Source organism: Galleria mellonella, unplaced genomic scaffold (assembly GCF_026898425.1).
Source record: "Galleria mellonella isolate WM207_F2 unplaced genomic scaffold, CSIRO_AGI_GalMel_v1 utg32, whole genome shotgun sequence".
NCBI lineage: Eukaryota > Metazoa > Arthropoda > Insecta > Lepidoptera > Pyralidae > Galleria > Galleria mellonella.
Window position 1 is genome coordinate 8129279 of NW_026442075.1, and position 15648 is coordinate 8144926.

The window sequence follows — 15648 nt, forward strand, 5'->3', positions numbered from 1 at the left end:
CGTCTGTCCGTCCGTTTGTCTGTAGTCTTTGTACCTATCGCAGCGTTATATCACAGCACATACTAATAATTTAAATTAGGAAACTTCGTATATACTTTTTCAAATTGATTTTACATTATTTTTATACTGCGTAAATTTTTAAATATTTTCCTAAATGTGAGAAAAATATCCATTCCCCACTTATCTCCATAGTTTCTGAAGCAAAAAGTCTGAAATTATTACAGCTTATAAAGGTGTATTTGAATATTACAGGAAAATTAAAACGATGTTTCTAATTAGCACTGTTTTTAAGAAATTGTCAAAGAACCTTCAAAAAAAGAATGCGGCCCAGTCTTTAACCACCATTGTGGCACAAAATAAGAAATTTCTAATTATAGTATCAATAATAATTAGATGTCTAATTATTATATATTATGACAAATGTACGAAACTCTTGGCGTGCAAGCTCAACTTGTACCTGACCAGTTTTATTTATCAATTTAAGTATAGAAAATTAAAAAACAAATGATGCACTATTTATAAGCTAAGATAATAAGATTATTCTTTTTTCCTGTTGTTTTTACTTAGTATGTTTGTGTCACTCAGTAGCTCATAGCTTGTAGTCATTTATTTTATTTAAATGAAAATAAAATTTACCGCTAAACAGCCTTCGGCATAAGAAGTCAATATGTATACAGTTGTATGTCTATTGTTTTTTCATATACCTAATTCATTATTGATAAATACATATTTCTATTGCGTTACTCACATCTTTTATGCGATTCCGTTGTCTTAAAATCTTTTTTTTGCACGTCCCACTGTTTATGTTTCCTATAGTAAACAGCTACATATTTTAATTGACTTACATGCCCCCGCGTAACCTATGTGCTGTAGAGTCATAATAATTATTTTTTCTAATGATCTAATTACAAATTTGTAACGGTTTAAATAATAAAAGGTTTTGATCATTATTAATGTAACTTACACCTAATCACATTAATAATAATCAAATTCATAAATAGAAATATCCAATAAGTGCACCAATTATTGACTGAAATTAATGAATCAATCAATTAAGAAAATTATGTTGTTTTAAAACTCTCTCGGATTTACGTCCTGAAACATACATGAAAATTAATTTTGACATAATGTTCCATCTTTCAACAGTTTACGATACCTATAACATAATCATGTATGAGATTTTAATCTTGTCAACCAACTTAAAAAAAGGAGGAGTTAGCAAATCGATTGTATTTTTTTGTATTTGTTACAACATAACTCCTTCGGTTGTGAACCGATTTGAAAAATTCTTTTTTAATCTGATAGGATGTACTTACAGATTGGTCCCATAGTTCAGTAGTTTATTTTATGAATCAAAATAACTGAACTTTTGTATAAATAATAATTAAAGTTCGTTTTTTTTTTTTGGAACACCTTATTTAATTATGGCAATATTATATATATATATATATATATATATATATATATATATGCATATTTCATACAAAATTCTTAAGATCCATTTGACCGTGACATGTTACGTTACAATTACATGATAATAATAACAGTAAACAATAGAAAACATAGGCATCAATGTAAAGAAATGTAACGATGCATGGAGGCACGCATCGTGAAATAGAAATATAAAAACCAACCGGTTGCCTTAGTTTCGTAATTACTTGTGTTGTCGCATAATTACTTCATTTAGGTCAGAGGTAGAACTTAGGTATATATAGTTTTTTTTTTTTGATGGGTGAAAATGGTATGGTAACCCCGCCTGCGCTAACGAAATACGCTGGCGGAGCACCAGTGAAGGGTGATAGATGAGAATGAAAACAGGCTAGTTAGCCCATCATGATGAATTCATCAGGAATTAACCATGATAGTTTCCAGGGAGAACCGCGAGGAGGTCGACCTGGTTGGATATATTGTTAGCAATGGGATTCTCAATCTCCATTACTAACAATCCCTTTCCCTCTAGGTATATATAGTTTATTTTTTCTTTTAACTTTGACTGCTTTCAAAAGTAACCATTTCCTTTTTTTTAATTGTTATTGTAAATATAAATATTGGTATTAGTATAATAAATAAAAGTTGCCGATATTAGCATCAACATAAGAAAATCTTTTAATATTTATTGTAGACCAGTCGTTTACCGTGCATTTGCTCGCGTGATTTAGTATACAAAATATCCTTTGTGTTAAACTAGAATATAACCTATATGTGTACCAAGTTTCCTTTAAATCCGTTCAGCCGTGTAAAAGTGATGTGTATTTCAATTGCAATATGTATTCATGGGTATGTTGAGGAGTGTAGGTAATAGTAGTAATAATAAATTTACCCCTTATTCACAAAAACTAAAACGTGGTACAAAATCTAAGGGGGTTAGTTTTTTTAACGAAAGACAAAGATCGTTATATAAAGAAATCTATATTTTTGATAATGCTGTTTAATAAAACATGTTGGAAAAAGATTTTTAATTATTATTTTAATAAATATCACTATTTAAAACACCTTTTTTCTGTGAACTTTCTTTTGGCTGTGGACACACGATCGCCGTCACGTCATTTCAAACTCGTCGCAAAATATTCTCGTTTTTGTTGACGGCGGTGACAGACTAACGGCCTGAGTACGGTATGAGAGGTTTTAATAAAACTAATAGATGTTTAAACAATATTTTTAAGAAAGTTTTTGTCTATCTGTCTGTCTGTTTGTTTCGGCATCACGTCAAAACTTGCGCAGTTAAGTTCCTAATAAAGTCTGGTATGTGGTTTATATCGATACCTCATCTAAAAGTAATAATTTCATCTGTTTTCCTAATTTTAAAATCCAATCGTACGAAGTACTGGTCAAAAGCTAGTTAATTTTAACTACTACCTAAAACACATTTTTTCCTTGGCTCACAATAAATCTCTTTTATACATGCATCATAAGTCTCGCTAACTTAGTGTTTATATATTTACTATGTGAGTTAGATCAGCGTTTTTCATAATAATATGGAGTTACGTAATACAGTGGATTAGTAAATGCGCCAGAGAAGCCGCAGTAGTCACGATAGTCGACACGGTCTGTCGCCGCTGGTTAGTGCTATCCGTCCATTATTGACTAGAGGACGAGAGTGAATCATCAAACCACTCCTCTATGCATGTACCTATACCTAGTATCTGCTATATAATAGTTAGATTGTTATTTTTTTATATTACTATAAATAATACTGCGACAATATAGTGTTTCATTTTATGTTTATATTGTTTACATATGTGAACATAAGTATATTTCTGATAGTATGTCTATATATGTTTGTAATATAAATAGACCTGTGACCTTCAAATAATTAGAGCATTGAGCATACTTTAATTTTGAATAACGTGTTTTTAGATATATATACGCGTAATATAGTTTTAGTTATTTAGTTAAACTAATTTCCATTATTGTTTCTACCATTTGTGTTTCTATAGTGAAGTAGTTGTGTTTACATGGCTGTGTATCGATTTGAAGGCTGGGATATGGCAGTGAATTTACAGGGTACAGAGGAATAATACCTAAGTTCTCAGGAATGGCAACGCATTGGGGGGTATCATGGGCGAAACAGTATACTCTTTTAGGCGACGGTTACCACTTTTCAGGTGGGCCGTCAGCTTGTTTGCCAGAAGAAGTTTGTCAGAAGCAAGAAAACCAATGAAATAGACTACTTCAACATGTGTATCAAGATAAAACATACAGCAGATTTAAAGTTAGATCACAACACATTTGTAAAAACCGCATTTTTCTTCTCCTCTGGTTACAATTCTGAAATAACGAACAAAACTAGTCTTTCATAAAAAAATCAATAATATATCAGTATACAATTATAAATGTTGAATTATGTTTGTTTTCAGATGATGAGGTGTAAACAGACGTGGTAAGAGTCGGGCGAAATGAATTCGGACGTGCATCGGCACCAGGCGCACCCGCCGCTTGCACAGGTACTCTTCATGCATACATTATTCTACTATTTAATGTATTACTCAATTCTACATTAGCTGAAAGCTATATAGGAGTGGCTCAATGTACCTGATAAATATTTCTGCGGCGGATAACTTTTCGAAATTCTCTTTACATCTATGTTTTTATCTTTTATATAAATAACAAAAATCACTAGGTAAAGGTCTATAGTAATATAATATTCTAATTATCTGTATTATATATCTGTGCAAAAATATACATAAATATGTATGCTTTATAATTTATATTAATAACATATTTAACATTATCGATGTATGGTGAAAAAGAGCATGTTTGTAACATATTTCTTGTCGATGCATCAGTTTATATGCCGAGTTCTAGTAGTCGCGCCCACAGCGCTTTACTTTCTTAAACATTTCGATTCTTATATAACCGGAAATGTATTTTTTATTATATACTAAATCGCTTCGATAGTGCGATTGTTATAATACTACATTTAGAGAACTTTTTTGTGATGGCTCTCAATCTATATATTAATACGTGAAGCAAAAACTTTGTACACCTTTTCACGAAAATTGCGCGAACGGAGAAGTACGGAATTTCGTACACTTATAGTTTATATAAAGAAGGAGTGCAGAATGCTAATATTTTTTTTTTATTATACATGAAAATACATTAAATAAATTAAAAAAAAAAAAAAAACTATACACACACTAGTATGTATTTGACACACGAGCATATATACTGTTTTGTTTATTGTTAGTCTGTGGTCAAATGGAAAATAGATTAATATTGTTTGTATTTAATATTATAGGTTTATAGTCTTACTGATTGTCAAACAAAACCATAATAAATTCATTTATTACAATATATGTTATGGTCTTATTTCGACCACTGAGCGACCAAAAGGATAAAGAATTTCAGTGACCTCCCTAGGACTGGATATACATACAGGGAGCCTTTTTTGACATTTTGTTAGTTATTTTACGATACAAATTATGAACTGTGTTTGATAATGTCTCTGAAGTAATAAAAGATCTGTCCTTATAATTTTTATTAGTATAAAGTCTAAATTCAATCTTTATACAAAATCACTGGACAGAATTACTAACCGGTTTTTATTAAAAACACCAACTAATTTGCATTTCCGTAATTTCTGGTAAAATGCACATGCGGACATATCTGAAGGATTTTAAAACAGAACAAAGAGACCGTATGCACCATTTGGGAGCCGTGTGAATACGAGAAATAAGAATTTTGCACACAAGCTCTCTGTACAATGTCAGTACCTGCAACCGCGCCAGTTTTGGCGCCCCGCCAAGGCTGTGCGTTTCAATGGATCGTTAACTTCTGTTATATGAGAGATTTATCTGTTGCTCAAGTATTATCAATCCGATATAGTATCGCACAATTACTATTACACATGTATGTAGACCACTACTCTACTTTATCGTTCGCTAATCCAACTTTAATGATTACAACTTTCATATTATGTTAAATTTGCTTTTATATTTATTCTGTATTTCTCTTTGTTATGAGGTACAGAGAAACGTACATTATCATAATGCTCTTACTGGTTGTGAATTTATAACTAATGGTTGTTCAGATAAAAGTAAATTATAAGGAATTATAATTTCACAAAATGAAACTAACCACATAATTACTATGTAAAACCTAGTAAAACCATCTAGTTTAGGGCTAGAGAAAGTAGTTTGTAATGTAAGCTATTTATTTGTTACATTATATTAAAAATAATAATAAATAAATTCTTTAATAAAGACAACCAGGTCCCACAAAATTTTAACAATATTGCATGCCCTTGTTGTTTTAGTAATAAAAATACTTTATTTATTTTTATTTTACATTTAATTGAATAGTTTCGCGGCGGTAGTATTGAACTTCAGAATTTTTTATATACGTATACAGATAAATACGATAGTCTGTACCATCATACATGTATATTCTTTTTATATATATGTACTTGCCTATGGTAACAAAAAGCACCGGACTGCATTGGTGGAAGGCATCGAGGGAAGCCTATCTTCAGCAGTGGATCAGAATAAGTTGATAATGAAATGAACTTACCTATGCTATTTAGGTTTCAAATAGTACGACGAGAAATGCCCGTTTTTTTTAATGGGATGAAACTGGAATGATAGCTCTGCCTGCACTATATTAGGGATACCAGTGCGCTTACTAGTTACAGGTGAGAATAAACTCAGAACAGTTGGTTCATCGTAGCGAATTCTCCAGAAATCAACCAAGGTGTTTTCCAGCGGGGACTGTGTGAAAGTCAGCGTATTAGGTATATTACCAGCAACGAGGGCTTCAGTCCTCATTACTAACTATCCCTTCCCTCTGGATTATCCGTGGTTTATGCTAGCCCTAAGTTTGAAAGCATGATTCAGAGTATACTGGTTACAGCACGGCGTTCACGCGGGTGCGCAGAGCGTGGGCCCCTGCGGCTGGTACTCTGCGTCGGCGGCGCCCGCTCCCACTGCGCCGGCACGCCTCAAGCGCGCCCAGCCGCCGCACCAGTTGCCGGTGCGTCTTAGTGCATACGGGCATGGATTTAAATAGATGCCGCAACTGCGCTTACTTTGTTTGCTAATGTTTTGCCATAAGTAAACTCTAAATTGTATACTTGAATCCCTCTAAATTTCGAATTCGTACTTTTGTATAAAATCTTGTCTAACAAGAGTTCAAGTTCAGGAAAAGGCATTATTTGTGAAAGTTTAGAAGATATTTTCTGCAGGATATTGTATACATATTTGTTATCAATAAAATATTATGTCACATCGAAATAGAAAAAAATTGTATACTGTGCAACTAATTACGGCATCTATCTCTATCTGTGTCTGTGATTGTATTCAATTATCGTTATGCAAAGTAAATGACGGAGATTAGAAGAAAATCGTGAAACAAATTCATTATTATATCCTTCCGCATTTATCCTTATTTTTATTTACATTTTCGATTTTTTTGCAACCATATATCTCTTCAACAATAAAAGTAGATAAATGGCTCTGACTACTGGGATAGTAAGGGTGAGCGTTTTTTCTTTTTTAGTTTTTGTAATATAGTATACATGGAAAGTTTTATGGTAACAATGGTATTTTTGGAATGTGTAATTCAGAATAACTGTTAATTTTTAACTTTCTTCTTTTAAATTTAACATCTTTAACTGCATGTTTATGGATACAGTGTAATATTTCTCTACTTTAAATTAAATGTATTAAACACGTTATTAACATTCGAATAATATCGCATATCGCATTTTTGGACGTTTAGAATGATTGCATATTATGCAAAATTCTTTCAATCATTTTTAAAGTAACAACGTACTTATGCACGTTGCTCTGTCTACCTTAAATTGGAATAATACTTTTGCGAATTTTTAGGTATAAAACTGGGAATAGCAAATAAGTGCTTTCTCTTTTTACTATGTATTTTTATTGGCAGAAACAATATATATCGTCACGCCAGGCCCTTTATCGAATATACAGAGAGAGCGGGTGCAGAAACAATAAAACGTCAAATGCCAACACCTCTTCTATACGAGTAATGTCGATACCAACAAAGTCTATAGTGTTGTCATTGAATGAAAATGTTCCCACGTATAGAAAGTATGTCTCTATCGACGCCCCTGTTGGTTTCCATTGTCACGGCAGTTATAGCTGAAGCAACACCTCAAACACCAATTTAAACAACAATGTTCATATTATCTAGATTTTTAATACAAGATAATGTTATTTACAATTAAATACCTTGTTTCAGTCCGGAGGTGGTGTGAGCGGCAGTAATGGACCACACGCACCACTCTCGCCCACCGCATTGCAAAATTCCGTTCCACACAATGTAAGTTTGTCATTAATTACAATTGATTTTGAGGAATGTAAAAATTAACTTTTAATTAGACTATTTTGTTATATATCTTCGCCAATTATAAGTCGATTATAATAACTTTTTCTTTATATCGAAAGGCTTTACTCCTGTGTTGGTATCAGGACTAAATTCTTATTAAATTGATGTTGATTTTTTTTTTTATTAAAAATCGATTTTTACATTAAAATACAAGTATATCTAAAGGGGTAAAGCTGCCAGTATCTTGGGTACGCTGCCTCGATGTGGAATGTTGGGAGACTATTAGTGTATTCTTTTTAATTTTATTAATGTTATTAATGTTACTTATTATGTAGTTAATTGAATATTAATACATATTACAAGTATACTCATAATAAATAGATTATTTGATGGCGGCCATTTTAGTTATGACTGAATTTTATAGCTTCTATTGTCAGACTTGTAGTACATAATATTATATTTAATTAAATAAAAATATGTAAGAAAAGTTATTGTTGACGATATATAAGTACTAATATCGAACAATAAAATTGCTCATACTCTACTTAATTAGTCATAATTATATGTAGAGTTATCCTCTTATTTTAATACAAAATAAATAGAACATGCAAACATGAATCTTATGTTCAAACATGTTCCATAATTCATGAACTTAAATGTGTACAAGAACACGATGCTCATTATCAATGCGCCATTTTAAGTCCTCATTCCTTGATTAATTGACGTTTTGTGGCTAATGATTTTACATAATAAATAACATATAATATTAGATTGAATTTCCAAATTGATGTTTCATCTAAGTTGTTACTTGAAGATCCAGAAAATAATTTACATGATGGATCTTCCAAGGAAACGAACCTCAGATCCATGTTTGGCAATTGAAAACTGTGTGCAATCAAAACGATACCGTTATACTGAGAGCTCTTTGTTAACCGACATGGAAGTTGATGAAACGTTTGAACTTTCACAATCTGTAAGTACTTGTTCAGTAATTGATTATGCAGAATATGTTGGTGTATATTTTTATTGATTCATTAAACTATGATTAGTTATAATTACGACAACTCGATAACCCCATACATGGCAACATATTAATATTGAAACAACAATAATAATGTACTCATTTAGTAGTGAAAATAAATTGTATGTAAAATTCAAATTTATAAATAACTTTTTGATGTAAAACTTATTAATATTTTAATATTCGCTTTTAGCGCCGAACGTCACGCCTTCGTATTTTGCCGCCAATATAGGAAGTACATATTTAAAAAGATTTTACAATTTTTTTTTTGTTAACAGAATTTAATGTCATCGTCGGTGCGGACGGCGGCTCCCTCTGGACCTGTATCCAATTCTATGCATACTTCACAGACATCGCCAGGTAAGATTTCAAAGGACTTCAAAAAAACACCGTACTCCATCATTTATTTTTATCTTAAAGGATATATTTTTAGATTGATCCCATAGAAATTTCATCAAATATGAAGACGATTCTTTCTATGGAACAAAATCTACTTGTAAAATAAATATTTTATTTGATGGTGTGCATATGAACAGTATTATGAATATCCAACAGTACATAGTGATAGTTCATAGTACTTACACATTGAATATTAAATAATCCTATGACACAAAATATTGGTGGTATTTAACAGTACACTTGTTTCCAATAGTGGTGTCTAAAGGCGCTAGCGATGTGCTGGTCAACTCGTCAGCAATTCAGAATCCACCAGCGGTTGGCACAAGACTCATGAATATGACTCAGTGGCCGTAAGTAAAACATTTTTGTATTCTCTCAAAATAATTATACACACATTTTTGATACAGTAGATCATATAACAGAAAAAATAAGTTCAAAGAACGTTATAGTATAAAAATAAGTTCGTATTATTTCATAAATCATAAGTTGCTTTCCGTGATGCAATGATTGTCACTACACGTATTATAAGATCCTGGGTTCGATTTCGGGAGAGTTAATTCAGAAATCAAACTTTCTGAAAAATTTAATGTATTACGTGTGTGTGATGTTGTGACTATATCGTTTTAGTATTATCATTATTTTAATAACCATATATACCATACAAGTAACTAAACTAATCCAAACCATTTGGAAAATATAGATAAACGAAGATTTACTAAAGAGATTTATCCATCACAAATTAACGAAATTATCGGTAGGGGCAGCACTAGACCGATGTATATCGACTACATAGGTGACATGCTAAAAAAGGGCCAAATTAAAGGTAGCCATAACCGGTGTACGTGTAAGTATGAATAGATTGATGAATGTGGAGAAAGCGAAAGAGGTCTGTATAAATTGAAATATTTGGTGTTTCATTGTTTCAGTCTACCCTCATGGAAGACAGACATTACGGATATGTATATTATAAATGTATTTATTTAATTTAATACGTCACAACAGGATAATATAATATGTATCCTTCTATTGTTTTCTGGACGCTATTGTATAATTCTTACCTACCTACTTGCGTTTCATTTGTGTATATTTTATTATACTCATTAGGTTTATGACAAGAAAGATTAACATTTATAGGACCCGTCCATTTTAGTCAATGATTTATATAATTTTTTCTTTTTTATAATACAATGAACGAATTTGTACTTTATACAAAAAAGAAATACATCAATTCTTATGACATGACTTTTACTCGTTTTTGGAAAGATACTATTTTTAAAATTAATTAAAGAACTAATAAAGATTAGGAGAAATAAACGCATACTTTTTGGATTGATTTTAAATTGAATATTCAATGTGAAAATTTTTTAGAGATATTTGTTCTACTCAGTATTATATTTAAGTTATAATATTTAGCAACTAACTTATTATTTTATTATACATTAGTCAGTTTCACTATATTTCGCGTAGAAATCAACTCGTTATATTGTTGTAAATATTGTAAAATAGAAATTAAAAATAAACATATTTTTTTCCATTGATATTTATTTAATTATATATGATTTGGTGGTTCAAGCTATGTCACCATAGTCGAGTTTGTTCTCTATTTATTTATACAATCTTTGACTTATTTTGGTTGGATTATTTTCCGTCCGTCCATCGTTCCGGTTCAAAGTTTGTAATCCATTTTTCAAACATATAGATTATAAACAGATACGTATAGAAATACGTGTTCACATTTATGAAACCATAGATTAGTTTATCGTTATTATCACTCGCTCACTGATAATGATAGTCTCTATAGTTAGTATACATCGGAATTATGGAGAGTGACATTACGAAATGTTTCAATAGACCTCACAAAGTGAAACTGTTTATTCCTCCGGTACATGCATATGAAGATATTGAGTAAATATCGAAATTAATATTGTCTCTAGTTAGGTTCTGATTAATTGTGCATTGTATATCATACAAGTGTTTTTTATTTATAACACTATGTAATTTATTAAAATTAATATTTAAGAATGTATTTTTTATCTCTTTATTTGCTATCATTTTTGGTCATAATTTATATATATTTATTCAGTACTAATAATTATATAAGTTGTTATAGATCTATTAATATGGATATTGGTATAAATAAGTAAAGCCGATTAATCATTCATAATTTTTCATAGTCGACAATGTAATGGAGTCTTATTTCAATTTATGCGAATCCACCATCTAAATTTTAATACTTCATCAAAAAGACTGCTCTTTTTAAAAGTGGAAAGTTGCAATTTTACTAATTATTATTTGTTTTATCATAAGATATTAATGGTACTAACCGATAAGAAATTAATTACGTAGCATTAATAAAAAAAAAGAAGTTTCCACAAGTTTTCCATGTCTCCGATTACTTTTGTTTCGATAATATACATTACTATAATATTTATTTGTAATCATCAATTTTAACTCTTGTTTTAATTAATGCGACAGAAGTCTTACAATCAACTAAAATCTTATTTTTGGTATTTGTAATCATATTATTTTGACTTATGGAAACAAAAAAAAACAAAGTATAAAAGTATGTATTAATTATTATTAGATATATGTCATATGTGTGTTAATGTACAGTATAATGTTGGACATAGATCTCTCCTGTAAGAGGAAAATATTCACTAACATTCCTAGGCTGCTTGATATAGGTTTTTCATTGCGAGCTTTTCAGCTCTTTCACTTATGTATTGAGCTCATTTCCTTTTACTGCCATGATTTTTTAACAACATCCTAAAATTAGATGTAATGATATTTATAAATATAATCTGGTGATATTTAAACAACAAATTACTTTGACTTGCAAGGAATAGAACTTCACTTGCCACAGACTCATGCGGTTTTGCAATATGATTCTGTGTTATGTTTTAATAGGATTTCATAAGTATTAGTATAGCACTATATTTAGTATAATAAAATATGTATATTTTTGTTGTAGGTGGCATCATGGTGCGATATCTCGGGAGCGAGCAGAGGCGTTACTCTCTGGCTCCCCGGACGGTGTATTCCTGGTGCGAGAAAGCACCAACTTCCCTGGTGACCATACACTCTGTGTACGATTCCGCGGGCGCGTCGAGCATTACCGGTAATATAATCATAAAATTCTATTCTTTGTTCGCGGCTTCGTCCGCATAGCTACGATATATAGATTGACAAGGATAATATGTCATACTCCACTCCCACTTGTACTGTATGCCAAATTTCGTAACGATTAAACGTCTCAAACATCTCAATCTCAAACGTTATAATTCTAATATGTTAATTTTTTTTGTCTGCTATATATACTACTTGTGACTTGTGTTCGTGAAGATAAATAAATATATCTTACCAATAAAATTATAACTAGACGATATCTGTACATAGAAAATATTTAAAAAAAAATATGAGGGGTCTTATTAAGATTTGTCTATCTGTAAGCTATATCCAGCATCATGTGCACCAAATTGGATATGGTTTTAACAGATATGTTCCTATAGGTTTATTTGAAAATGGTCTGGTGTATGTTTCATCTTGATATGCCATGTAAAAATGCTAATTTTTTTAGTTGTCCTACTTCTGAAATCCATGCTTACTAAGTAGCAAGCAAAAAGCTAATTTATAATATTAGTACGAATAATGTGTATGAGAAAAGATACATACATTTATTCATTAGATAAAATATAATAATCAGAAATCATAACCATGAAATAAAGAAACCTTTGACGAAAAACATGAGTGGAAAAGAAAAATAATAACTTAATAATATTATTTAGAATTAATGTACATAGAAACGTTCGTAAATTTTACATTTTGCACTTTGTTTTGTTATTTATGAATGTAAATTTTATACAAACCTTATTAATTCTAAATTATTAAATGTGATATTATTTCAGAGTAAAATGGGCAACAGTGCCAGAGAGTCAGAACCAACGTCTGACTATAGATGATGAAGAGTTTTTCGACAATATGACAGATTTAATTCACGTAAGTAAACTAAAGTAACTTTTAATTAAAAAGTAAAGAATATATATCAGTATATACAGGGTAGAAGGGACAGGTTGCCCAAAACGTAAACAGTTGATTCAGATGAATGTTCTGAATCAAACGGCAGATTGTTTTCCCACCGGCACCACAGCCATATAATTAATTCTTAGTTTTGACGTCGCGCAATATTATATTTGAAATTTATGATCCATACGACGCCGTGATACCTACAAAGCGCGGTCAGTAGCGCTTCTTCGTAAGTAGTTTTCGTAAGCTTGTAACGTTGACTTCACACAGTTGATTCTCGTTGCTATAGGATTTTAATACAAATATTACATTGCTGTTTTTTGATATTTCATAGTATTTCACTATAAAATATTATTATTTCTTTATATTATGATGAGTTACATGATTTGAAATAAGAAAAACATGAAAAATTTTTTAAATTTTTTGGTCAGAATTTCCACTGGTTTTCAAAATAATGGTCTGAATGCATTAAATCCATTTTTTGCCAATCTGTCCCTTACACTCTGTATAGGTATACTTTTTTATATTACAGCATTACCTACAAGATGCTGATGGACTGTGTACAAAATTGGTGCGGTGTCTGCCCAAAGCAGCGCCAAACGGTGCTAACAATGGCTCGTTACCGCCATATCCACCTCACCCACAAGTAAGTACATTAAAAAATATATAAATGTACTCACGACTAAAATCCAAACAGAGGTATTTGTCGACAGTTATCGTGATGGTGAACGCAACAGTTTTTTTTTAATGGGTGAAAATGGTATGGTAACTCCGCCTGCGCTAACGGGATATGCTGGCGGAGCACCAGTGAAGGGTGATAGATGAGAATGAAAACAGGCCAGTTAGCCCATCATGATGAATTCATCAGGAATTAACCATGATAGTTTCCAGAGAGAACCGCGAGGAGGTCGACCTGGTTGTGGGTATATTGCTAGCAATGGGATTCTCAGTCTCCATTACTAACAATCCCTTTTCCCCCTGAACGTAACAGTTGTGTCAGCGCATTTTTATACATATCAAGAATTCATATGTCCACTTTTTAATTTACTCAAGCACTACTAAAATACTAACGTTGTTTAAACTAGGCTTAATAGATAACATTATTGTTCATTAGCAACCACCACCATATCCGCCCACGCCGAGCGTGTCGAGTGCACTCAGCTCGGGCCACTTCCAGCACACGTACTCGAGCCAGCCGCCCGCTGCCGCTCCCGCTCCCGCGCCCGCTACTGCTTCGACGAATTGTACGGTACCAGTGTCTGCTTCCGCAGACCAGACCGACAGCGCTTTGCAACCACAGAAATTCGTCGACGCACGTACGTACACTTGCCTACTTGTGGATATTAATTTTATATTTTAATACTTAAATATAATACATAAATGTTGTTTACTTAAATATTCTACGAACGAGTAATATCAACAACAATATGTTATAGTAAGATTTTATGTAATTCATATATTTTAAATTATGTAGTGTGCATCTATTGTTCAGATGGATAGATAATATTATAATGAAAATTATGATAGCTTACATTATTGTATGAACCTGTATACTGTATTTAGAAGTAAGATAAATTACCTGTAATCTACTACTAATATTAATTATTGTTGGACTGTGTCGTTTATTATTTTGATCTATGTATTGTATTATAGACATTTAATTTAATGGACATTTAGACAACCAAAAATAATATTTAAAAATACTAATTTATTAGATAAGATATAGAATTAAACTAGTAACTATTATTATTTTTAGGCTGGCGAATAGACGAACGAGATTTGGAAATACGGGAAAATATTGGGAAAGGCGAATTCGGTGATGTAATGCTCGGAATATTGAACGGCACGCAAAAAGTTGCCGTCAAAATATTAAAGGACCGAGAGGCAGCCAGCAAGTTCCGCGCTGAGGCCAGTGTTATGGCGTAAGTTTTCGTTTGTATATTAATTATATTTCTACGAATAATTAATAAATATATATACAAATTATAAAACTTAATCTATTGATAAACTTGTTAGTGATTTGATTTAAAGATAGAACCTCTATTTGAATACGTGAAGAATAAAAATATTAATTATATCATGCTTTACGTTTGTACATATTCATAAAGTGATAGATTGGGTGAAAATTGATAATTTTTTAATGGTGATAATCACAAAGATAATTCAATAATTGACTATTCAGGTCTCTGAAGCATGACAACCTGGTGCGTCTGCTAGGGCTGGTGTTCAGCTCCAACGGCAGCACATGCATAGTGACGGAGCACTGCGCACAGGGCTCACTGCTGGACTACCTGCGCAGCCGCGGCAGACACTATGTCACGCAGCTCAACCAAATTAACTTTGCTTAGTGAGTTGTCTATATTTTTTTAAAGTTCTATATAGTATAGTAAGTTAGGCAATGTGCAGAAGGGATTTTA

At 31.5% G+C, this 15648-nt stretch overlaps 1 protein-coding gene across 6 annotated transcripts in view; it reads left to right on the forward strand.

The window, feature by feature from the left end:
• The window catches only part of LOC113510797 (tyrosine-protein kinase CSK), a 35113-nt gene that overhangs the window by 13759 nt on the left and 5706 nt on the right, over window positions 1-15648 (forward strand). For 2 of the 6 annotated variants that reach the window (XM_052896231.1, XM_052896233.1), the window contains exons 2-12: window positions 3858-3944; window positions 6349-6468; window positions 7702-7782; window positions 9088-9169; window positions 9462-9558; window positions 12180-12326; window positions 13114-13204; window positions 13764-13877; window positions 14346-14547; window positions 14988-15153; window positions 15414-15578. In XM_052896231.1, the coding sequence (XP_052752191.1) occupies window positions 3897-3944; window positions 6349-6468; window positions 7702-7782; window positions 9088-9169; window positions 9462-9558; window positions 12180-12326; window positions 13114-13204; window positions 13764-13877; window positions 14346-14547; window positions 14988-15153; window positions 15414-15578 (1313 nt within the window). In that variant the 5' untranslated portion in view covers window positions 3858-3896. Of the gene's footprint in view, window positions 1-3857; window positions 3945-6348; window positions 6469-7701; window positions 7783-8422; window positions 8762-9087; window positions 9170-9461; window positions 9559-11004; window positions 11114-12179; window positions 12327-13113; window positions 13205-13763; window positions 13878-14345; window positions 14548-14987; window positions 15154-15413; window positions 15579-15648 lie in introns of those variants that run through there. The other 4 variants (XM_052896235.1, XM_052896236.1, XM_052896234.1 and 1 more) reach the window with 3 other exon arrangements.